The following is a 24,644-nucleotide window of genomic DNA, read 5'->3' as shown; positions in this document are numbered from 1 at the left end:
AAAATGTTCAGTGTAAATTGAAGCAAATTAACGACTGTGAGAGACTGTGCCTACCCATCAGATTAACAAATATGAAGAAGTATGACACTGCAGTTTGTTGGTGAGGTTAAAGGAAGAGACATTCCCCCAGTGGGGGCACAATCAGTACAACTATTGAGGAGGGGAATTTAGCAACAGCTAACAAAACTACATACACTTTTACCACCTCTAAGAACTGTACCTCAAACTACTACAAACTACCTACCTACGTGCTCATTTATACACAGCAGTGGTCCAAAGGGTAAACTCAACTGTAAGAAAAAAGTAAACAAAGTGGGGGTAGGGGTCGGGGTTGAAGGTCATTCGCTTTTTTTTTTGTTTGTTTGTTTGTTTGTTTTTTAAAGATTTACCTTAATTATGTGTATGTGTATGTCTGTGTGCAGGTATGTACACATGAGTGCAAATGACCATGGAGGGGAGAGGTAACAGATTGCTCTTAAGAGTTACAGGCAGTTGTAAGCCACACAAGTGTGGATGCTGGAAATCAAACTTGAATCCTCTGGAAGAACACCAAATACACTTAACCACAGAGCCATCCTGTCCTTGAAGATTTTATCTTCAGTTTTAACTATGTGCATGTGTGTGTGTGTGGGTATGCACGCACATGAGTGCAGGTGGATCTCATGGAGATGCAGTTACAGACAGCTGGAGGGTGCTGAGCAACAAACATGGGCTTGCTGCAAAAGCAGTCAGCATTCTTAACCACAGAGCCATCGCTCCAGCCCCTGAAGGTCCTTCTCAGCTCAGCAAGTTGAAGGCCAACCTAGGTGAGACAACCATCTCAAAACAACAACTCACCTGCACAAGAGGAAGCCAACGTGACCAGCCAGCGCAACAGTCAGGACTAACTGGACTCGGCAGTGGCTTAAAAAACTTAAAAGGATAGGACATGGGGGGAGGAGGCTATGCTGGGAACTCCTGGGGAACGGAGCAAAGGGGCTGGGGTGGATATGATCCGGAAACACTGCTTACATATATGAAACTGTCAAAGAATAAATAAAATATATTTTTCTTCCTTTTTTAATAATGGAGCTCAGCCAATCACGAGCACTGGCTGTTCTTCCAGAGGACCTGCGTCCGATTCCCAGCATGCAAATGATGGTCACAACCATCTGTAACTCCATTTCCAGGACACCTGTTTTCCAACCTCTGAGAACACCAGATACATAAGCAGTACACATACACACATGTAGGCATGACACTCACACGCTAAGAAATTTCAATGGCAAACAACGTAGGTGCCACACTCAGACAAATCAATCTAATTTAAAAATGAAAACAGGGCTGCTTGCGCTTTTATCCAACTAGTGAACAAGGGCATGGAAGACAGATGAAAAACAACAAAACAAACCAACGCTCTTTGCAGCTCAGAACTTACACTCAGTGGGAGCTTTGACATACAAGACACTCAACATGATGGCACTGATAATGAGGTTAGTTCTAAAAAAGTTTATAATGAAAAAAAAAAGCACCCAAATGAAAACAAGCTGCTAAGACACTAGTGAGTGGAGAAAAACAAGGGACCACCGCCTGTTCATTTACGTGGGTGCCATACAGGAAGGGTACACCTGGGAAGGAGACAAAATGCCTACAAAAGCAGCGTGACTCAGGTGGGCAGGGCTGGAGACAGGAGGGGTGCTTTTTTTTTTTTTTTTTTTTGCTTTTCCAGTAGTAACCTTTGGATACACTTTGTTGGCCATGTATCTTCAGGAGAAAGACAGAAAGAAAAGAAAACAAACAAACTCTACTAAGTTGGTTTATTGTTACATTAGTATAGGTTAATAATTCTGAAAGTACCCAAGTGTGAATGTATGGGGGTAAGGAGAGTCAGATTCCTGTCTGGCAGAGAAGTTAAAAACTGGCAATCAAAACTAAGATGTGAGAACTGGATAGGGAGCTGGAGAGATCACTCAGTAGTTAGAGCACAGCTTGCTCTCTTAAAGGGCCCAGATTCAGTGCCCAGCACCCATACGGCGACATACAGCTATCTATAACTCCAGTTCCAGAGAATAGGACCCTCTTCTGACCTTAGCAGGCACCAGGAATGCACAAGGTGCATTTACATAAAGAAATGTAAAACATCCATATGAATAAAATAAAACATTTTTAAATTAAAAAAAAAAAGGGCAGTTGGTGGAACACGCCTTTGATCCCAGCAGTTGGGAAACTGGATCTCTGAGTTCCAGGCCAGCCTGGTCTACATAGCCAGTTCCAGGACAGCCAGGACTACACAGAGAAACCCTGTCTCGAAAAACCAAAACCAAACAAGACCAAAAAAAAAAAAAAAAAAAAAAAAAAAGTGGCTGGAGAGATGGCCAGGCACTTAGGAGCACTTTCTTTGCACCCACGAGGCTGTGGCTCTGAGCACCCACATAACAAGCGAGGCGTTCCTGAAAATGCGGTAACCAGGCTCTAAGGAGGGTAGAGGCAGGGCTGCTAGGGCTCCCTGGCTTCCACCCTAGCCCAGATGTGAGCGCTAGGTTCAGGAACAGACTTCCCGAAGGAGCATCTCAGCATGAATTCATGGTAGAGTGAGGCTTTGCTGGGGGTGGGGGAGCTTCTAAGAAGCTGCTTAATTCATGCGGAATACGTACAGAGCCAAGGGCTTCAACAGCACCTGAACAGCAGAGCAGCTCGGCGCCAGCTACTATTTACAGTAGCAGTTACTGGCTCTGGGAACTTACCGTAAGGGAATAATCTTGTATTTGGAAAAAAGCCTTTGGCATAAACATATTCAGTAGTATTTATAAAACAAAAATTGGGGGAAAATTCAGTGTTCTATAAGTAGGAGCTTGTATAAGGTCTGGTGCTTTGTTAGGACACCATGGCTAGAAGCCAGGGCTAGCGGAAGCAGACTGGCCTATGAGGTCTGAGAAGCAGGCTCTCTGTGCACCCCAACCTGGTGAGGACCAGGTTACACGCAAACCCCATACTTGAGCCTCTACTGCTAACTGTCAGGTAAAGATGTAAATGGCAGCTCATCCCCTCCTCAAGTCAAGTGGTCATGAAGCTAGAATGTCTGTGCATGGCTGACGGCAACACAGCTGCTGTAGGAAACATTATAGCTGTTTTCAAAACACAAAACAGAATTGCTGCAATGAGCTAGTAACGCCACGTCTGGGTATCTACACAAAAGCCTGAAAACGGGGGCTTGAACACCCTTGTTGACAGCAGCATTGTTCACAATGATGCCGAAGGGTTCACAAACAGTCCAGGCAATCCAAGAGCCTACTGCCAGGTAAGTAAATGGGAAAATGTGCAGATATGCCACAGTCAACTATTGAGCCTTTAAAAGGGGGGAGGGGCAGGGTGTGGCAGCATACTCCCAACATATGGGAGGTAGGAGCAGAAGGCTCAGCAGTTCACGCCCACCCTCAGCTACACAGTGATTTCTGAGGCCAGCCTTGGTGCTATGAAAGCCTGTCTCAGACACAAGCACATGCACACAGACAGTCTGACCCACACCATAGGGATGAGTCTTGAAGACGTCTTGCTAAATGAAATAAGCCTGACACAAAGGAGCAACGCCCCATGCATCAACTAGAGTAGTCAGAGTCAGACAGAAAGTAGAGCCATGACTTCAAGGTGCTGGGAGACACGGGGAATAGGAAGCTATTCATTTGAAAGGGTCTAGTTTCAACAGGGAAAATTTAAAAGTTCCAGAAACTGAAGGTGGTAACAGCCGTACACTAATATAAAAACTTAATTCCACTAAAGAATTACCTAAAGATGGCAGCATGGTAATTTTCAAATCATGAACATTTTACCATAAATGAATGGGCATTTTTAAAAAAATGAATTAAGGTCAGGTGGTGGTAGTTCACACGTAATCCCAGCACAGAGGAGGCAGAGACAGGCAGATCCCTGAATTCCAGGCCAGGCTGGTCTACAGAGGGAGTTCCAGGACAGCCAGCACTACACAGAAAAACCCTTTCTTGAAAAATAAAACAAGAAAAACCATGAGGCAAAAGCTAACAAAAGTTATCAAAATACCTGTAGTTGGATGCAATGTGTCACCTTGGTCTTAGCTACTCAGAAGGCTGACGCTGGAAGACGAGTCCCAGGAAACTAGACTGAGGAGGGTGCATGTGCATGCAATAAATAAACGTCCTAACAGATTATAAATAAATAGCTAATGGGTGAGGTGGAACCGCAAGTCTGCCAGGAGCAGCAAGGAAGCCGGGCAGCGAGGACATCCCCAGCAGTCTCAGTGTCTTGGCCCTGGATGCTACAGGGTGGACTCTAGGGTCTCAGTAAGAGGCTGGATGAGAGAGAAACAGCACTGACACAGGCTGCCAAGGCCAGTGAGCTGATGCCAGCTCTAGCTCCCCCGCCTTCTGCGGGCCCCAGTTTCCTCACCAGTTTCCACCAGAGCGATGGATTTTCAACCTCAGGTGGAGAACAGCTTTGACCTATCTTCTTAGAGCCAGCTGGAAGCCACCTGTCCCCGTCCTGTCACACCTCCAGGATTGCAGGGGCTGCTGTTTCCTTAACTTTAGGACTCTGGGGCTTTGGGGACACAGTCCTTCAAGAGCCACTGGCCAAAGGCTACTAGCTTTGTCCAATGTCCTAGCTTTGGATCTCTTCCAGAGCCCTCAAACATGGCTTGAGACTTCTTGATGGCTACTGTTCTCTGAGTGACAACAGCTCAACAGTGTAATTCTATAAATAAACTGAATAAACATCAGCAGAGGGGATGTTTTCATCTTGAACTACTCAGATAATATCTTTAGCCATTTGGAAACACTATTTGATGACAACAGTATTACACTGGGTAGTAAAACTTAGCAAAAAAAAAAAAGACTAAATAAAATTTTTGAGATATGTTTATATGGCAATATTCTTCTAGAATTAAGACTTCCTTAAGCCGGGCAGGATAAAAGGTGCACACCTTTTATCCCAGAGCTTGGGAGACAGAGGCAGGCAGCTCTCTGAGTTCAAGGCCAGCCTGGTCAACTGAGTGAGTTCCAGGACAGATAGGGCTACACAGAGAAACCCTGTCTCAAAATCAAAACAAACAAACAAACAAACAAACAAAATGACTTCCTTAAAACTCTGAGTTTAGGTTATCCTCAGCCACACAGCAAATTCAAGGGGAGCCTGCGATATATTCGACTCTTAAAAACAAAAAATTAAAAAGGGGGGTGGGATGACAAAGAAGAGTCAGGAAGGAAAAACAAAAACGCCATTATCATACAACCAGGGGTAGACCCTGTGGAAGGTCCTGGGTTCGGTTCCCAGCAAAGGGAGAGAAGAACTGAGGAGGGATCACAGAGCACATGCTCACTCCAGAGCTGAGGACGTTAACTCTGAGTTTCCCAAGCTTGCTTTCTGCTACACCCTCTCCAATCAGATTCATGGCATCTGCCTCACTGGAACAGCGCTTCCTGAGATGCCTACCCAGAAGCCAAGGGCCACATTCCCACGCTTTCCTCAGGTTCAAAACCTGCAGCTCCCAGGGCAGATTCCGCTAAGAATCCAGCCAAATGAACCCTCCTGCTCCCTCTCGGACCCTTTCCTACAGGGCAGTGGAGGCTCAGCACCCTCCCCTGTGAGAAGAGCTGCTAGACCTTGATCCCTCCATTCCCAGCCACCTCCAGAGGGCACGTAGTCAAACCCAGGGGAATCCCGAGCCAGCTAGGCAAGCTATTAAGAACTCTGCTGTGTTGGGGGATAGAGAGCTGGCTCAATGGTTAAGAGTACTGGCTGCTCTTCCAGAAGACCCAGGTTCAATTCCTGGCACCCATATCAGCTCACAGCTGCAACTCCAGTTCAAGGGATCTGACACCCTCACACAGACATACATATATGCAAGTAAAACACCAATGCATATAAAATAGGATAAATAATTAAAGGAAAGAAAGAACTGACATGAAGCTGGGTGTGGTAGTGGCACATGCCTTTAGGCACTCAGGAGGCAGAAGTACTCGGATCTCTGAGTTCGGTGTCAGCCTGGTCTACAGAGTGAGTTCCAGGTCAGCCAGGGCTAACAGAGAAACCCTGTCTCAGAAAACAACAACAACGAAAATAGAAATAAAAAATAAAAAGAACTCTGAGGGAAGGCCGTCATTCCTCATTCTGACTTAAGCCACCAGCCTTCCAATAAGAAGACAAGATAAGCCAATGATGGCAAGTCACAATTCAGTTTGGGAAGGAAGCGTGCCTCTCTTGCACAGGTGTATAGCTCAAGGGTTTCTTGGTGACCCAAGAGCCAGAAGTCTGCCCACAGGCCTTTTGTCCACCTACCATCTCCTAGGACTTTGAGCAGCCAGGTGCCTCAAGACACCTGAAGCAGGTAATTCAAAGACACAATCTTCAGCATCTCAGCCCCCAAGGGCAAGGCTGTACTTTGCATGTGTGCTGTGCAACAGGGTACACCACGTCAATGTTGAGCAACGCTAAGTGGTGATGACATTCCCTTGGCTTCAAGGAGCTAAGCAGACCTTGACATTAAATAACAAACAAGCAACGGTAAGCGTCATGAGCTTTCCTCTGACTGTCAAAGTGGCATTCAAATATCCTTCTGGTGCTACCATGGCCACGGTTGCAGCCACCAGTCACCGTGGTTCTGTGGCCTTCACAGTAGGAAACTTGCCCTACCGCGCACTCTTGCTCTCATACAGCATTCCCGTGCTCCCTGCATCAGTCAACCACGAACTCACCATCAGTTTGTTTTCAAAGTGAAACTTAATTTTAATATTTTCCGTGTAATGGTGTTTTGTCTGTCTGTCTGTATACATGCCGTATGTGTATCTGGTACTGGAGAAGGTCAGAGGAAGCCACTGGATCCTCCGGAACTGGGTTGTCTTGACTGTCACCTTCTTTTTGAAGCTTTTATTTATTTTTATTTTATGTGGTGCGGGGACGCTTCGCCTGAATGCATCTGTGTGCCGTGTGCACGTCTAGTGCCCGAGGAGGCCACAAGAGGGCATCTCTGAACTGGAGTTCCAGGAGGTTGTGAGCTGCAGCTGGGTGCTAGGAACCAAACTCAAGGGCTCTTAACCACTGAGCTACCCTACCTCTCCAGTGCTGTCACACTTCCCACACTGCCTTCAGACTGCTCGCTACCCTCCAGCCTCCTCTTGTACCACACTGGCCTTTCCCCATTCCTCCTAGAATGCCTCAAGGTCCCTCCTGCTTTGACTTTGTATGAGCACCTTTCACTGCTTAGATCTGTCACGTGGTTAGATGGTCAGGGCTCTAAGCACCGACCTTCCAGGGGGCAGCAGAACAGTATGATCAGCGTCCCTAGAGTTGTCCGACATGGCAGCCCTGGCACCAGGGTCTCATTTTAAAACTCCACACAAACCAATGTGGGTCGCACTATGAAACATTCTATCTATCTATCTATCTATCTATCTATCTATCTATCTATCTATCTATCTATCTTCACCTTAATCTCAGCTACTCTCTTAACACTTCACCCCCCACTCTATTTTTAACCCAATACCTGCACTCTCTAAAACTATAAATACATTGTAGTGTCTTCCCCTAAGAACTGAAGATTCAGGGAAACGGAAACCCAGCCTGCCTCACTCCCCAGGGCACTCCAGCACTGACCAGAAAACAAGACCTTTTCAATAATACACCCTGGAAACTCAGGTAACAAGATCAAGAGCTTCCCAACCTTGACTGCAGTGCTGGGTCTCTGCACCTCAAGCCAAGTTTATACCTCTTTACCCTCATCACACATCACCCTCAGAAAGAGGCTTGACTCGGCCCTGGACTGATTCTGGTCTCTAGAGTCGGTGCCTGAGTGAAAGAAATGCTCTCACCTGAGCTCAGAGCTCAGACTTGGAGTGGAGCCACACACCTTCCCTCTGGAGATGAGAGCTCTTCTGCAAGAGTAGGAGCCATGGAGCGAAAACTGCCTCCAGCTTACTTGCTCAGCACATCCTGGAGTCATCAGGGAAACACCAATGCATAAAGTAGATAAATATATCTATTTGGATCTCTCTGAGTTCAAGCCCAGCCTGGTCTCCACAGTGAAACCCGGTCTCTCTAAGAAAGGAAAGGACGAAGAAAGGAAAAAGGAGAAGAGAGAAAAGAAAAGGAAGAGGAAGCTAAAGAGGGCCGTACTCCAGGGCTGTTTGAGGAAACACCTAAGGAGGGAGCGAGCCAGGGGTGAGATTATCCACTGGCAAAGGCCTTGAGGCAGAAGAGAGAAGAGAGAGCAGAGTGAGGGAGGAGGCACAGTGAAGGCGCTGGATCTTGACTTGAGTACACCAGGATGGTTCTGAGCAGAGACTAACTATACGACGTGCGATAAATATTGTCCCTAGTCAAAGAACTAGCACAAAACCCACATCACCCACCCTTCTAGAAATGTGTAACTCTAAAGGTGCAGCTGCCACCTTCCTGATAGGCCCTTTCTCTATGTGAACCCCTGGTTACAAGAATGAAAAATTTCCAGACAAGGGTGGAGATCCAGGATCTGCAACCTGATCTTGGAAATGCTAGAGCAGGAAGGAGACGGAGTTCGGCACGCCATGGCGTCGCCTGTCAGCTTTCACTAAGCGTTTCCCCGTCTACCAGCCAAGCCTTCAGAGGCGATTAGAGTCCTATCTGCAGCCAGCAGAAAGTGGAGCCAGCCGCTGGAAGGGACCTGAAGACCAAGGCAGACCCCTTCTCCAGCAGTCCTTTCATCTCACAGCCCTGACCCCCGAGCTCCTGACCTTACACTGGAAGGCCCGAGGAAGAGGCAGGACTCCCAGCAGAACCAGGTATAGCATGGAGGTCAGTTCTGGAAATCATAAACAACTCTTTGATTTGAGGGCTCTTTCTGAGGTAAGGCTAATTCTATGACCAGGGACCGTGACCCCTAAGCAATGGTAATAGGAAAAGAAGGATCTGAGTATTAAATTAAAAGCCTGGAGCCCAGCAGCTCCACTTTCTAGGAAGCTGTTATGAACCCAAGTCCTCATTGTCAAATGGCCAACTGGCCTTGCCTTAAATCCAGGCTGACCACATTTCTAAGCCTCTGGATTCCTTCTCCACAAGGCCTAAGGCATGAACTCTACAGGCAGAGACAGTCAGGCGCCGTGAGGACCTAAGTCTCTGAAGTGGTATCAAGTCCACCTCCTATAAGGACACTTCAGCCAAAAGAGGCAGTGAAGAGCAGGATCTGCTGTTGTTCATTATCACAAACCTCAGGCTCAGAACCTATACCAGCAACAGCGCTCTATGCAATGAAGAAACGCCTGGCCCTTGGAAAGACATCCCAGCATTCATGCTGGGTGGAACTAGTTGGGCCTGCCTACTCATCACCCGGTAGACATGTGTCAGAAAGGGCTGGAGGTTATCCTTTCTTCTAAGCCCAAACGCCAGGGATCACATCCCTGGACTTTCTAGGCAGCATTTGTCTCACAAGACTGGCTTAAAATGTAGCCCATTTATTTCAGCAGCTAGGACGACTTACTCACCACAGCATTTGTCCATTGTGTGTCCTAGGTACGAGGACCCTGAGAGACTGCTGAGCAGTTAGGAGCATCTGCTGCCCTTGCAGAGGATCACAGTTCAGCTTCCACTGCCCACGTCAGGCAGTGGCTCACAGCAGCTTGTAACTCCACCTCCCTCTTCTGGCTCTGTGGGCACCCCCACCACACATCTCTACTTCCCAAGTGCTGGGATTACAGTCACATGCCACCATGTCCAGCCTAACATTGACCTTCTCAAGGGAAAGGTGACATGATCAATGTATCATCAAGACGGCTATAATCATACCTGAAAGCATGTTTATAATTTTATTTAAAGACTCTAGGATCCAGGCGACCTTGCCTGTAATACTACACTCAGGAAGCTGGTGCAGAGGATTTCTAAAGGTCAAGAAATCCTCCTGCCTGGGTCTATTAATCATGGTTCTCTAGAGGAACAGGCCTGATAAGATGAATGTGTGTGTGTGTGTGTGTGTGCACGCACACACAATTTATTAGAATGGCTTTATTAGACTGTAATCCAGTTAGTCAAACAATTGCTATTAGTACAACAGAAAGTCCAAGAATTCAGTAGTTGTTCAGTCCAAGAGGCTAGATGTTTCAGCTGTATACAGATGTTTCTTCAGTATACACTGGAATCATAAAGAAGTAGGTTCTAGTGGCTGGAGAGATGGCCTAGCAGTTAAGAGCTTTGGCTGCTCTTCCAGAAGACCTGAGCTGAATCCCTAGTACCCACATGGCAGCTCACAGCTATCTTTATAGACAGCTGTTCCAGACATCCTCACACGGATGTACATGCAGGCAAAACATGAATGCACATAAAATAAAATTAAAAAAAAATAAAGAAAATAAAACGGTTAAAAAAGAAGATGAAGAAGGTTTGAATCCCAGTGAAGGAATAGACTTGCCAGGAAGCAGGCAAGAGCAAAGCTTCCCTCTTCCATGTCTTTTTATATAGGCTGCCAGCAGAGGTGACTCAGTTTAAAGGTGGGCTTCCCACCTCAGAAGATCCAGATTAAAGGTGGGTCTTCCCACTTCAAATGATTTAATTAGGTAAAGTCCCTCACAGGTGTGCCCAGTGCTTGGTTCTTAGATAATTTCAGATGTAGTCAAGTTGACAACCAAGAATATCCATCACACTGAGGTACATAACCAAGACCTTGTCTAAAAAAAAAAAAATAATAATAATAATAACAATAATAATAAAACTCAGGCATGGTGGTTCAAACCTTTAACACCATCATTAATGGACATGAAGGCAGGAGAGTTGAAATTCAAGGACAGTATGGCTACAAAGTAAGCTGACACCAGCCTATATTCACATTAAAACCAGTGTTCAAAAAAAAAAAAAAAGGTTGGGTAGAGTCTTTCAGAGGCCCTCTATGGTAGGTTTCTGTCCTGTTCCCTGTTTTCTCCCTCTTCCCAGCAGGTATAAACGTAGATGCTGAGACTCATAGCCAAACTTTGGGCAGAGTGCAGGGAATCTTATGAAAGAATCTTATGATAGAAAGACCTGGAGACAGGAGCTAGAAGAGCAACAGAACCAAAAAATCTGGGCACAGTGGTCTTTTCTGAGACTGATACTCACAGCCCTTTCAAGAACCATGCATGGAGATAACCTAGAACCCCTACACAAATATAGCCCATGGCAGCTCAGTCTCCCAAGTGGGTTCCCTAGTAATGGGAACCGGGGCTGTCTTGGACATGAACTCAGTAGCTGGCTATTTGATCACCTCCCCCCCTCCCAGAGGAGGGGTTGGGGCAGCTTTACCAGGCCACAGAGGAAGACAATGCAGCCAGCCCTGCTAAGACCTAATAGGCTAGGGTCAGATGGAAGGGGAGGAGGACCTCCCCTATCAGCGGACTGGAGGAAGGGCATGGGAGGAGAAGCCGAAGGGAGGGAGGGATTGGGAAGGGACAAAGGAAGGGGCTACAGCTGGGATACAAAATAAATAAATTGTAATTAAAAAATGAAAAAAAAAATGCTGGCCATAGTAGTGCAAGCCTTTAATCCCAGCACTTTGGAGGCAGAGTCAGGCATATTGCTGAGTCTACAAAGCGAGTCCAAGATAGCCAAGGCTACACAGAGAAACCCTGTCTCAAAAAACCAAAACAACCAAAGAAACAAAAAAACCTAGTGTTCATATCATTGTCATTCAAATATCCCCCCGAACCTAAAAACAAGATGTCCTTAAGAAATAGGGACAATAGCTAGGCCAGCTTTAACTCCATATGGCAGATCACAACTGTCTCTAACACCAATTCCAAGGGATCCAACACCCTCATTCTAGTCTCGTGACACACATATGGCATACATGTACACACATAGATGTAAAATAAAGACAATAAAGATAGGTCTCTTAAAGTAAAGCACTAAAGGATCCGTGAGAGAGAGAGACAGTGTGTGTGTGTGTGTGTGTGTGTGTGTGTGTGTGTGTTAACTGAATATAAACACAGAAGAAAAAGTTCTTGGGTAGCAAGGACTGGGGCATATTATATAAATTAGGCTGCCCTAGAACTCACTGTCTAGCTCAGGTTGGCTTCGTAATCCTCTTGTCAGCCTCCCAAGTGCTGGGATTAGAGGCATGTGCCATCCCTGGCTGACACATGTCTTTGGGGTTTGTTGTTGAAGGGACTCTAGCCAACTCAAGCATGGCTTGCAATGGCCTGGCAGGCCTCTGCTTCTCTCCTATCCCCTCTGCTTTGCCTAAAGGAAAAAAAAGTTAGATTACATTCCTAAAGCTACCCACCAAGGTCCATTTCCTTATTGGCCACTTCCTCCTCCTGAGGCTGACAACCAAGGTCCAGCTATCAAAGCACTGAAGATCAACAATCAAAAGACCCCATTGGCTCATCTAACATGCCAAATTAAAATGAAACACATCATCCTAACTAACACAGTTTCCCTTTTTTACCGGGAAGCCTCAGAAAGAATGACCAGATACCCCCACAATCCTGGCAAAGACATGCTGTGGGCTTGTAGAACACTGGACACATTCCTGACCACACATGAAGGATGACCATCTCAATTTGCCAGCCATGCCAGTAACAATCATGCCACCGCCGTGTCTTACAGAGCTGCAGACTTCCCGGGTAGCCTTCTGAAAACACACAACAAGGTCAGAGAAGCCTTAGACTTAAGAGTTGACACAAGAGCCGGGCATGGTGACACATGCCTTTAATCCCAGCACTCGGGAGGCAGAGGCAGGCAGATTGCTCTGAGTTCGAGGCCAGCTGGTCTACAAAGTGAGTCCAAGAGAGCCGGGGCTACACAGAGAAAGCCGGTCTTGAAAAACAAAAACAAACAAAAAAAGAGTTGACACAAGATCCTGTAGCCACCGTCCAGATGCCATCAGTATCCATGACCCAGCAAAACTTTCTTCTCTACGGAGTTGCTTCGACCTCCGGCGCAACATCTTCCCTACGAGGCACATCCTGGTTAACTCTCCTCAGTCATGGCCACACCATCACGATACCTCTGAATTTAGGTGCATAATTATACTTATTTGTGATTTATACTTAGATAGTATCTTCTATACTTTTGGTAGTAGGCTGTTTATCAGCCTGAGCCTCATGAGTGCTGCTGGGCAGGTGGCGGTGTCTACATGCGTCCGCCTCTGTTCCTGCACTCAAAAATGGAGCCAAATGTTACTTACAACACGGAGTCAACCAGGGTAACACAGAGCTTAAAAACCACAGCTTCACTCAATAGGGAGTAATTAGGCTGAGGCAACAGCTTCTCATTTTGTTATCCATCCTCTAAGCACTTAACCCAGAACCTGAATATATTCTTTGCCACCCAGAAGCTCCCTTATTTATGGGGGTCTCTTAGAAGCACCCAGAAAGACAGGAGCTAAGCTCCCCCTTAGGCACAGGGCCCGAGTGGAAGCTAATTTTTCATTAATATTATTCCATGTGTGTACGTGTGGAGGGCCAAAGACAGCTTCCCAGGTCAGTTCTCTCCCTCCCCCTCTTCATGGGTTCCAGGGCTCAAACTCAGGTTATCACAAGTTATAGATAGTTGTGTTTTAAGAGGTGGACACTGGGAAGTGAACTTGGGTCTGCAAGTGGGATACACTCTCTTAACCACTGAACCATTTCTTCAGCCCCCAGTGTTGTGAAGTTAGCTTTGTTTTTGTTTTTTTCGAGACAGGGTTTCTTTGTGTAATCTTGGCTGTCCTGGAACTCAATCTGTAGACCAGGCTGGCCTTGAACTCACAGAGATCCACTGCCTCTGCCTCCTGAGTGCTGGGACTAAAGGCATGTGCCACCACCTCCTGGCTGAATTTAGCATTTTTATTTATGTGTATGTATGCATGTATGTATGTATGTATGTATGTATGCATGTGGCTCTGAGTGTGTGAGTGCTCACAGAGGTCAGAGAAGGTATTAGATCTTCTGGAGCTGGAGTTGTGGACAGTTGTGTACTGCCTAGTGTGAGTGTGAGGAACCAAACTCAGGTCCTCTGAACAAGCAGCAAATGCTCTTAACTGCTGAGCCAGCTCTCCAGGTCCTGATATTATGAACTTTAAAGACAGTTCAAAGTTCAATAAAGCTTTGCTGGTGTGTGTGTGTTGCACACCAGAAGGTCTCTAGGTCTGACAGGCAGCTCAGCAAGCTGCAGTTATTTGGAGGGTAAGGAGATTATTCATCAGGGCTCAGGTCAGAAAGGCCAAAATCATTCTAGTCTTATCTCAGGGTCACAGATCAGAACTGAGATGCCTCAAACAGAAAATGTAGCTCTAGTTCAGAGGCAGAACGCAGGCAGGAATTTAGGAGTCAAGGGTTAGTCAGCATTTTAGAATAAGAATGTTGGACAAGGAAGGTGGTAGCAAACTCAGACAACACAGGAAGTATGAAGGCAGGCATTCATAACATTAAAGGCAGGCTCGGAATGCACTTGGTTGGTAAAAGCCTGTCTACCATGCACAAAGCCCTGGGTTTGATCCCTAGCATCCCACAAACCAGGCATGGTTCAGGGAATGCCTGTAATTCTGGTACCTGGGAGGTGGAGGCAGGAGGTTTAGGCATTCTCCGTCATCCTCAGGTATATAGTTTTCAAGGTCAACCTGAAATCCTGTCTCAAAAAAATATAGATAGATAGATAAATAGATAGACAGACAGATAAGCTGGGGAGATGACTCTATGGGTAAATTGGTTGCTATGCAACCATGAAAATATGAGATCATATTCTCATCACCCTTCAAAGGTTAACCATAGTGGTACAGGCTTGTAGCCCCAGATGGGAGGGGAGCAACAACAGGTGGGTTCTGAGAGATTAACGGATAGCCAGTGTAGCTGAAACACTGAGCTCCAGGTTCAGGGAGCGTCCTGGCTAATTTTTATGTCAACTTGACCCAAGCTATAGTCAACCGGGAGGCAGAAACCTCAACTGAGAAAATGCTTCTGTAAGATCTGGAGCAAAGGGGCTGGAAATCCTGGTTTTGCTCCAGAAACAAACAAACAAAACCCCATGATGTTCAGATTGCCTGGGAAAGCTGTCTTCCCCAGCTTAGGAACTTTGGGAGAATAGATTAGGAGGTGCTCTCAAGCAGGAAGACGAGCCAGGGAAAGCTGGGCGGATAGAGAGGGATGGGAAGGGAGATGTGGCAAGCTTTAAAATCTGGGCCATGTTTGCTCAGTTCAAGAACAGGAGAGATGATGGTCCCTTAGCAGAAAAACCAGCCATAGAACCTCCAGGGAGGAAGAAGGCTTTTCCTTTGAAGACAGGGATGAGTTTCCCAGTAACAACATTGTAGACCCTACACATTGGTTAAAAACCCAGCTGTGGGCTGGAGAAATGGCTCAGAGGTTAAGAGCACTGGATGCTCTTCCAGAGGTCCCGAGTTTAGTTCCCAGCAACCACATGGTGGCTCACAACCATCTATAACCTCTTCTGGCATGCAGATGTACATGCAGATGAGACACTGTATACATAATAAATAAGAGATTAAAAAAAAAAAAGATCTGGAGAAAAGCAGGCCTATGAGGCAGCTTCTTAATTAGTGACTGATGTTGGAGGGTTCAGCTCATTGTGGGTGGGACCACTCCTGAGCTGGTGGACCAGGGTTCTATAAGAAAACTGCTGACAAAGCTGTAAGAAGCAAGCCAGTAAGCAGCACCCCTCCGTGGCTTCTGCATCAGCTCTTGCTTCCAGGTTCCTGCCCTGCTTGAGTTTCTGCCCCTGACTTCCTTTGATGATGAACTGTGATAGGAGAGCATAAGCAAAATAAACCCTTCTGTCCCCTACACACTTTGGGCATGATGTTTCATCACAGCAATGTGACCCTACCTAGGACAGTGAGAGATCCTGTCTCAAGAAACTAAGGTGGAAAGTGACGGGGGCGATACCCACTTGCGCCTCCACAAGCAGGCATGGAAGTGTAACACACTCCCACACTTTGCCACAACCATGCATTCACGCTCCTAAGCCCACACTACTTTTCTGGTACGCAGGGACAAGGCAATTCTCAGAGGTCTAGGGGCCTGGGGTTCTAGAGAGTCTGTCCAGCATGCACAAAGCCCTGCATCTGATATAACAACAATAAAGAAGAGCTTGCTGTAAAGGTGCTTGCTGGCAAGCCTGACCACCTGAGTTTGCTCCTGGGGACCCACATGGTGGGGCAAGAAATCATGCAAGTTGTCCCCTAACTTCTACACACACACTGGGACACAACTGTCTGTTTTACCCACAGATAAATAAGTGTAATTTATTATTATTTTTGTTTGTTTTGTTTTATTCAGACAGGGTTTCTCTGTGTAGCCTTCGCTGTCCTTAAACTCACATTATAGACCAGACTGGCCTTGAATTCACAGAGAGATCTGCCTGCCTCTGTCTCCTGAGTACCTGCCAATTAGCAAACATGTGTGCAATTACCACCACCTGGTAGTGTAATTAAAAAAAAAAAAAGTCTAGGACCCATCTTGAACTTTACCCCTTTTTAGCCCCAGGACAAGGGCCTCCTACTCTTCCCAGATGATCTGAATCCCCAGCCTTAGCAGAAACCATCCCAATCTCACAGTCACTCTATAACTAAGCACGTTTAGGATGAAAGCAAAGGAACCAGGCTTCAGAGCGGCCTCCCTTCTACTCAGCCTGAACAGCACTTCCTTCCTAAAGCCTGCTGAACTCAGCTGGGCTATCCTGGGGACCATCTTGTGAGGCACTCGAGGAAGGGAAGCTCAGATCCACTGGAAGGCCAGGCCAAGACTTGCACACACAGCAAAGGTGGGGTTTCTGCTGGAGACTGCAGCAGATAAATGGCATGTTACAGGGCCCCTGCAAGGCAAGCTTTGAGAAAGGAAAGTTAACCTTTCTCAACTGTAGGGGATTGAGTCCACACATAATAACAAGCAGACAAGTTAATCTGTGTCCAGTGTCTCAATAAATAACTCCTGTGGTGCAGAGTCCAGTGAGGAAGAACATGAAAGGAAAGAAGGCTCCAGGCCTCCGTCAAGGAGCTAAAGAAAGCACACCAGAACAACCCCAAACCCGCTTGGACAAGCCATGTCTGTCAACCAGTCAGTATTTGTGGGACACAGCCTAGCTCTCCCGAGGCCAGTTGGGTCAGTTCCACAAGAAGACAGCCTTTGGAAGCAGTCCACCAGTTCTAGCAGATGACTGCCCCACAGAGCGGCACCAGGGAAGTCTGCCTTGACTCCTGAACACACTCTCCATCCAGCTAGGCAGCCTCAAAGGCCTTCCTGTGGACTCAGGGACTTTTTGTCCAACTACTCTTCTAGAGGTCCAGGAGCAGCAAAAACCCTCAGTGAAAGGCTGAACCTACCTCTTCACAGCCTCACTCTCACCACACCTGCCTGGCTACAAAGGAAAAGCCAAAGCTATAGGCTTATGGCAAGTGCTTGGCAGCCGAGGCTCAAATGTCTAATGCCCTTTTCTGGCTTCCAGGGCACTAGAGAAACCAGTGGTGCACTAGAGAAACCAGTGGTGTACAGACATACATGAAGGCAAAATACTCACCCATGTAAAATAAGAACACCAGGACAAGCCAAACAAAATACCCTTTTGATACACCCACAGAAAGGGGAGGGGAACTGTGGTTAACCGGGGCATAGAGCAGACGAGCAGAAGATGGAGAGAAGCTGATCAATGGATCAAGAAACACCGAGGTGCAACTGTACGTGAAGACCTATAAACAAGAGTGAGCTGTACTTTACAGGAAGCTAAAAGAAAGGATTTGGAGTGTTCCAACATTAAAAAAAAAAAAATTATAAATAAGCAGGGCATGGTGGCACACACCTTTAATCTCAGAACTCGGGAAGGCAGAGGCATGCGGGTAGCTGAATTTGAAGCCTGCCTGGTCTATGGAGAGAGTTCCAGGACTGCCAGGACTACACAGGAAAACCCTGTCTTGAGATGAAAAAAAGAAAGGAAAGAATGAAAGAAAGAAAGAAAGAAAGAAAGAGAGAGAGAGAAAGAGAGAGAAAAAGGAAGAAAGAAAGAAAGAAAGAAAGAAAGAAAGAAAGAAAGAAAGAAAGAAAAAAGGAAGAAAGAAAAAAAAGAGAGAGGAAGGAAGGAAAAAAGACACCATGAGATCCCATGGCATAATTTTTATGTCTTTAGACTTTAATGGGGTAGAAGGCTGAGTACAATTCTCAGCATTCAAATATCACCATACGTGTGTGTGTGGCATGTGCGTGTGCACATGCTAATGTAGTGTGCAGATGTGGTGAGGTGAACTCCTTTATTGCTCAACACCTTGAGAAGGGGTCTCTCACGGAGCCCGTAGTTCACCATTCAGTGAGACTAAACAGCCAGTGAGCTCCAGGCATCTTCTTGTCTCCACCTGCCCGGTGCTAGAATTATAGGTGTGCAGCGCCTTGTCCAGCTCTTTTTGTGGGTCCTGGGGAGCCAACTCAGCTCCTCATGCTTGTATGGCAAGCAGGTTTGGTGAAAAACAGTTGCTCTCATTCTGTTCCCTCTAGTGAATCTGAGGCAGGGAAAATGTGGGTGGAAATGGCCATACCACTCACTTGTTCTTCACCTTTGAATTACCAAGCAAGGCTGCTCCTCCCGTCCCTGAGCAAGAGCAAGTGCCTGTCTCTATCCTCAACAAGCTGTGAGAAAAAAAAGAAAGCTGCTGCTCGGAGGAGACACAGTAGGAACACATGAAAAAACAGACAACACGTGGTGAAGAACAGACTTGGGGTCACCAGGTGCATTTACCACCTGCACTGCTGAATTTCGCTGTCTGCACGTAAGAGGTAGTAAGAATCCCTCACGGCGGGGAGGGGGTCTGGAGAGATGGCTCGGTGCTTACGAGTGCTCGCTGCTGTCTCCAAAAAGCCCACTTCAGTTCCCACCACCCATATCAGACGCACAACTGCCTGTAACACCAGTTCTAGGGAATCCAACCCCTCTTCTAGCCTCCATATGTGCCTACACATTCAAACACACACACACACTAATAAAATTAGAAATCTTTTTTGTTTTTTGAGAGAGGCTCTCTCTACATAACTCTGGCGTCCTGGATCTAATTATGTAGACCAGGCTAGCCTCTTGAGTGCTGGGATTAAAGGCGTGTGCCATCACATGTAAGGCATTTTCTTAATTAGTTACTAACTAACCTGGGAAGCCCAGCATGCTGTGGAGAGTACTACCATGGTCTGGTGGTCCCGGGTGTCATAAGAAAGCAGGCTGAGCAGGTCATGAGGAGCAAGTACTCCTCCACGGCCTCTGCTTCAGCTCCTGCCGAACAACCCCTTTCTTCCTCACGTGTTTTGGTCATGGTGTCTCATCACACAGCAACCCCGCCTAAGACAGTGTCTGAGGATGACTGCCCACACGTGCGCCACGTCAAGAGCTTGGAGACCAGAGAACAACAGTGGAGCTATTTCTCTGCTTCCACCTTTTACACGGGTTCCAGGGAATAAACTCAGGTCATCATCAGGCTTGGAGCAAGTGCCTTTACTATGAAACCATCTCACTGCCACTCCCAAAGTTGTTAAGAGCATTTCCTGCTTTTCCAGAGAAATGGAGTTAGTTCTCAGCACCACACCAGGTGGCTCACAACCACCTGCAACTCCAGCTCCAGGTCAGCCAGACTGACTCCAGCTCTAGGTCATCTGAGCTACAGAATGAGATCCTGACTCCCAAAACCAAAGGAAAAAATATACAGCATAGTTTCTTTACTGACTCATATATATATATATATATGTCATTCTATCTCCACTGTAAATACTGTATGGTAAGGAGGTCCCCACTCAGGCAAGATTTAATCTGTCCAAAGGGTTTCTGCTGATCCACTTGGAAGGCTGTGAAAGCAAGCAAAGACACTACTTGCCATGTGTGAGGGAAGAGAGGCCTGGCCTCTGAGCCTAACAAGAGAGGGAGAAGACAGCCTGGGCCTGTGGACAAAGAGTCAGTACGGCACAGCACCGTACTGAGAGTTCATCTCCATGGCCATGATAGTGCAGGCCTATAATCCCAGCACTGGGGAGGCAGAGGCAGGGGTTTATCTGTGAGTTTGAGGACAGCCTGGTCTACAAAGTGTGTCCAAGACAGCCAGGGCTACACAGAGAAACCCTGCCTTGAAAGAAAAACCCAAAAAAAGTTCAAACTCTGAACTCAGTCTAACTCAAGTTCCAGTTCTTTTATAACCCAGATGTGAGGCTTAAGCAATTCAATTTCCTCATCTATAAGACAGCAATAGCAAGGGACCCTGAAAACAAGGGAGACCTTTGACACCATCATTATTCTATCTGGGTGGTGGATACTAAGCCTAGGACAGTTGAGAAAGTAGCAAGGTTCAGCCCGTGGTGGTGCTACTGCTGCTGGTGTCACTGAATGCCTATAATCCCAGGTGGACCTCTGTGAAGGTGATCTTAACTTTGTTTCCAGTTTGCTGTAGCTCTTCCTGTCTTCCATGCTGCTGTGTCAAGTTCCAGGCACGTCAGGGCTACATACTAAGAACTTGCCTCAAAACAACCAAAGATTATTTGAATGAAGGTGTAGCTCCATGACATTGTACTTGCCGGAGGACCTGGGTTTGATCCTGAAGGAGTCTGACCTGTGGAGCCAGACTGTCTTCATGTAAATCCTGGCTCTGAAGCAATCAGCCAGTCAATCAATCAATCAATCTTGGCCCTCACACTGCTGGGAATGACATTAATTAACTTACAGAAGCTCTTTATGTTTCTATGTCATTACTAGGTGGGGCAGATACTATCATCTACTAGTTTCACAATGTTATGCTGAAAATTAAATTCATTAATGACACATATGTATAAAATGACTGGAAGAGTAGCTGGTGCATAATCAGTGATTAAAAATGTTGGCTTTTATAATTATTCTAATTGTAATTTTAGAGAATTAAATACTAAGTTAATTATATTTCACTTGGCTTCAAAATGTGTTTTGGAATTAAAATGTCTATTAGGTGATTATAAAGAGAAATCAGGGAGTAGAGTAAGAATATTTTAATTATTCTATTATTTTATGTATGTGGATGTTTTTGCTGCATATATGTCTGTGGATTAGTTGTGTGCCTATTGTTTGCAGAGGCCAGAAGAGGAAACTAGATCTGTTGGAACTGGAATTAAAAGATAGTTGTGAGCTGCCCTGTGGGTGCTGGGAATTGAACCTGGGCCCTCTGGAGGAGCAGCCAGTGCTCTTAACTTAAGCACCTGAGCCATGGCTGAGCCACCTCTCTAGCCCTGAGAGGGAGTAAGATTTTAAAAGGCACAGGGCAGAGAATACAAGCAGATTAGAGTTAAACATGTGAAGTGGACAATCCAAGCACAGATGAATTCAAGTTTGGCGGCACACATCTGTAACCCATCACTCAGAGGCCGAGGTGGAAGGATGCAGAATTCCAGACCAGCCTAAGCAAGCTGCCCCTCTACCACAAGTTCAAGACCAGCTTTGGTCTATATAGCAAGTTCCACTGAAAAATGTCACTCTCAGAGAACCGACATTATCACACGTGTCCAATAAACCTCAGAAGCAGGCGCAGGGATAAGGAAAGACAGGTGGCATACACTCACTCATGGACTCTGTTGTCACCATAGAGATCGCTCAGGCCAAAGCTGATGTAGTGCCAGTGCTCAGGGATGTTGGCGGAAGGACTCCCCATATTCCTGTACATGCTAACGTAATCCAAGGGGTCTGGACCACCCAGCCTGCAAAAGACAAAGCACAAGGTATCAGTTTAAACCCAGAAATCAGAAAATATCAAGTAAGAGGCTCTGCTCAAAAACCCAAAAGCCCCATCCATCCTAAAGGAACCTAAAGCAAAGATAACTAAAGGGATGCAAAAATCCTCTTTAGGGATGAGCAAAGGAAAAGTAGCCAAGGCTTCGTGATTTCACATGTTCAAGAGTTCCCTTCTCTTCCCTCCAAAAGACAGGATCTCTTTTAGAAATAAAACAGACGTGGCGGTTGCCCGTTTCACCTTTGCCTGTTTCAAGTTGCTGACTCCAAATGGAGTCTTCTATGATAACTGTCAACATGCCAGCCTTCAAGGTAAGAGATGTATCAGTCAATCAATGGCATCTATTGAATGACTACCCAGAGCATGCCCAGTGGACATCATTCCTGGAAGTACTGGTTCCCTTCTGCACCTGTCTCTTAGACAGCGGGTTCCTGAAAGACTGTATTGTGCCTTCTATTATTGTTTCTTCTGAATACACACAAAGCTTCCAGTCCGCACAAATCCTGGCCTGCACTCCCCAGATCAAAACTCGGTCACACTGCAGCATGAGCCAGGCTGAGTCCTGTGAGCACCTGCATCCAAAAGAGTACCCCAGGAGGCTCTTGTCTCAAAGGAAGAGTTGGGGCATTGCACGATTGTGGCTCCTGAGGTCACATTCAGTTTCCCCATAAACCCAAGAGAGAAGCAGTTGAGGAAGAGATTCAGGCATTACCTCACTGAAGATTTAATTCAATAAAAGCTCTTTTTCACAGTTAGTGTTAAGCAAAGCAAAACAAACAACAACTAAAACCTGCTTTCTCTCAGAATGGACAGGGAAACACTCTCCATTGAAGCATACTGAACAGAAGCCATCAGCAGAAGCCTGCACTGAGCCCTGAAACTGCATATTCAGCTGCTTCCCATGGACCACTCTACGGACCAGAGTGTGCATTTGGCCTCTGCCTGCCCCTGGAACATGGACAGGAGTGCACTTTGCAAGTGGGCTGAACTACGGAGGGAAAGCTAACGACCAAATAAAAGACATGGTACAGGAGATCCCAGCCAGTGTGCCAGGACCATGCAATTCAAACCCTATTTTAAAACCAGTAAGTCTGGTTTCATCCTCTTTGCCAGGATGTTGGCCTTTGTAGAAATCCTTATTCTCTTGGGTGGGTGGGGGTGTGTGTGTGTGTGCTAATTTATTTATAGAAGTCACAAGAAAAAAAGTCACTACAAATAGCCTAGGATCTCACCCGAGTGAGTTAAGGGGACAAATGTCTGTCTTTAACCGTGATTTCACCAGATCATTTTACTAAACCCATGACCAGCTAGATTTAGAAACATTTGGGGGAAGGATAGAGGAAAGAAAAGGACCCCATCAAGGCTGCAGAATCCTAAGAAAGACTCGGTATTCTCTCCAAGTTCCTGCTGCAAATCCCCAACAGTCCTTGTTGCAGCGTAGGTCTGTCCAGCAACAAGCTAGGACACTGTGTGTGTGCTGACCCTGTTTACCTGTCAGCATGCTGCAGCTCCTTCAGTCTCCCAAGAGAGATCCCATCAAGAAAAGGCTATAAGAAGAGTCATACGCATGCTCAGAGTGTTCTCTTCCACTCAGATGACTGTGGGAAATCATATTCTACACTTAGGAAAAGGTGCAGTCCAAGGGCCCGGAGCATCCCTCACCTTAATTCCCTCAACACCTGACTTCTCTTTATGGGGCAGTTGCAGGACTGCAGTGGACCCAAGAGTACCAGGCTTTGCCTCCCTGCTCTGATCCTTGCCTTGCTTGAAAATCTCAACCATTGGCTGGAGTACCCTTGCTGCCCAGGGACCGCTAGTTAAAAGGCCAACCTTCAACCCATAACCAGACCCAAGCAGTTGATCCTAAGGATAAGGACTATGAAAAAACTTCAGTATCTCTATTCTGCAAACCCCTCTGAGTCCTCGAAAGAACCGGTCGCCGAGCTGTTCTCTCCTAGATGCCTGCGTCCAGGCAGCATTTCTTATTTCACAAAGTGCTGTACGCACCTTCTTGTTTGCTATCACATGCTGGTCTACCTCTGAGGGTAACAGCCTCATGACAAGCCTTCAGTAGAAAGAAAAAAAATGCTGTAACTACTCTTGGTCCTTTGCATAATGCTTCTACACCTTTAAACAACTCTGTCTTGATGGCCATGTAGGTAACAGGTAACCAGTTGCCCTATTCTGAGCAGGGACTTCCCCTCATGATTAAACAAGATCAGATCAAACAGCGTGGCAAGGCCAGTCTCATTTTTCTCATGACATGGGATAAGTTCGCAAAATACAGAGGTGCAGCTAAAATGAGTGATTAAGTTAGCAAGAGCTGCTTCCCACTCGGAAGTGCTCTTCAAAACTCTCTTCAGCCTGGAATGAGGTTGTCCTCCACAGACGCACTGCCGGCAAGCCTCCTGGCTCCCAGGCCCTCTGGGCTGTCAGCTTTCTTTGCATTGTCCTCCCACTGACACAGGAACTTAGCTTCATCCCTGTGCAGCCTAACTGCCATCTCCAGAGGCAAGGATGTCACACAGGAAAAAAGACTGAGCCTTAAGAGGGGTGTAACCAGCAAAGACATCCACTTTCCCCTTCAGGTCCACCCTTTGCAATACTCCAGCGATACCCAGGACCCTTCCAGGATCCACCGATCATCTTATACAGTGAGTGCCCGCACGAGTATGGCCATCTTATGGTCTATTTTTGGCCCAGACACACCATGAGGACTAGTCCCATAACACCTGTTTTGTCTAAAGGCTGACTGAAGAAATGGGTTGCAAACAGGAATCAGAAAGGGCCACTTCTACCCCCAAAACAGCCCATTTGGAAACTGATCCTTTACTGGGCAACTTTAAACAGCGGCTGAAATCCTGAAGACATGACAGGAGGCGTCTCTTCAGGCTGCACTTCATTCCTCCTGGCCACTCGGGTCTCCCCTCACGCCACGCGCTTCCCACCGTTAAGTGTCAAGCTTCCATCCCCTTCAATCCCCGGCCAGAGCTTGGCT

At 46.5% G+C, this 24,644-nt stretch overlaps 1 protein-coding gene across 2 annotated transcripts in view; it reads right to left on the bottom strand.

The window, feature by feature from the left end:
• Positions 1-24,644, bottom strand: part of Sufu (SUFU negative regulator of hedgehog signaling) — a 94,941-nt gene that overhangs the window by 69,222 nt on the left and 1,075 nt on the right. For both annotated transcript variants that reach the window (XM_021650382.2, XM_021650389.2), the window contains exon 2: positions 21,480-21,614. In XM_021650382.2, coding sequence (XP_021506057.1) covers positions 21,480-21,614 — 135 coding nt within the window. The remainder of the gene's footprint in view (positions 1-21,479; positions 21,615-24,644) is intronic.

Source organism: Meriones unguiculatus, chromosome 1, assembly GCF_030254825.1.
Source record: "Meriones unguiculatus strain TT.TT164.6M chromosome 1, Bangor_MerUng_6.1, whole genome shotgun sequence".
NCBI lineage: Eukaryota > Metazoa > Chordata > Mammalia > Rodentia > Muridae > Meriones > Meriones unguiculatus.
The sequence above is the reverse complement of the archived record's forward strand: the minus strand, read 5'-3'. Positions and strand labels throughout refer to the sequence as shown.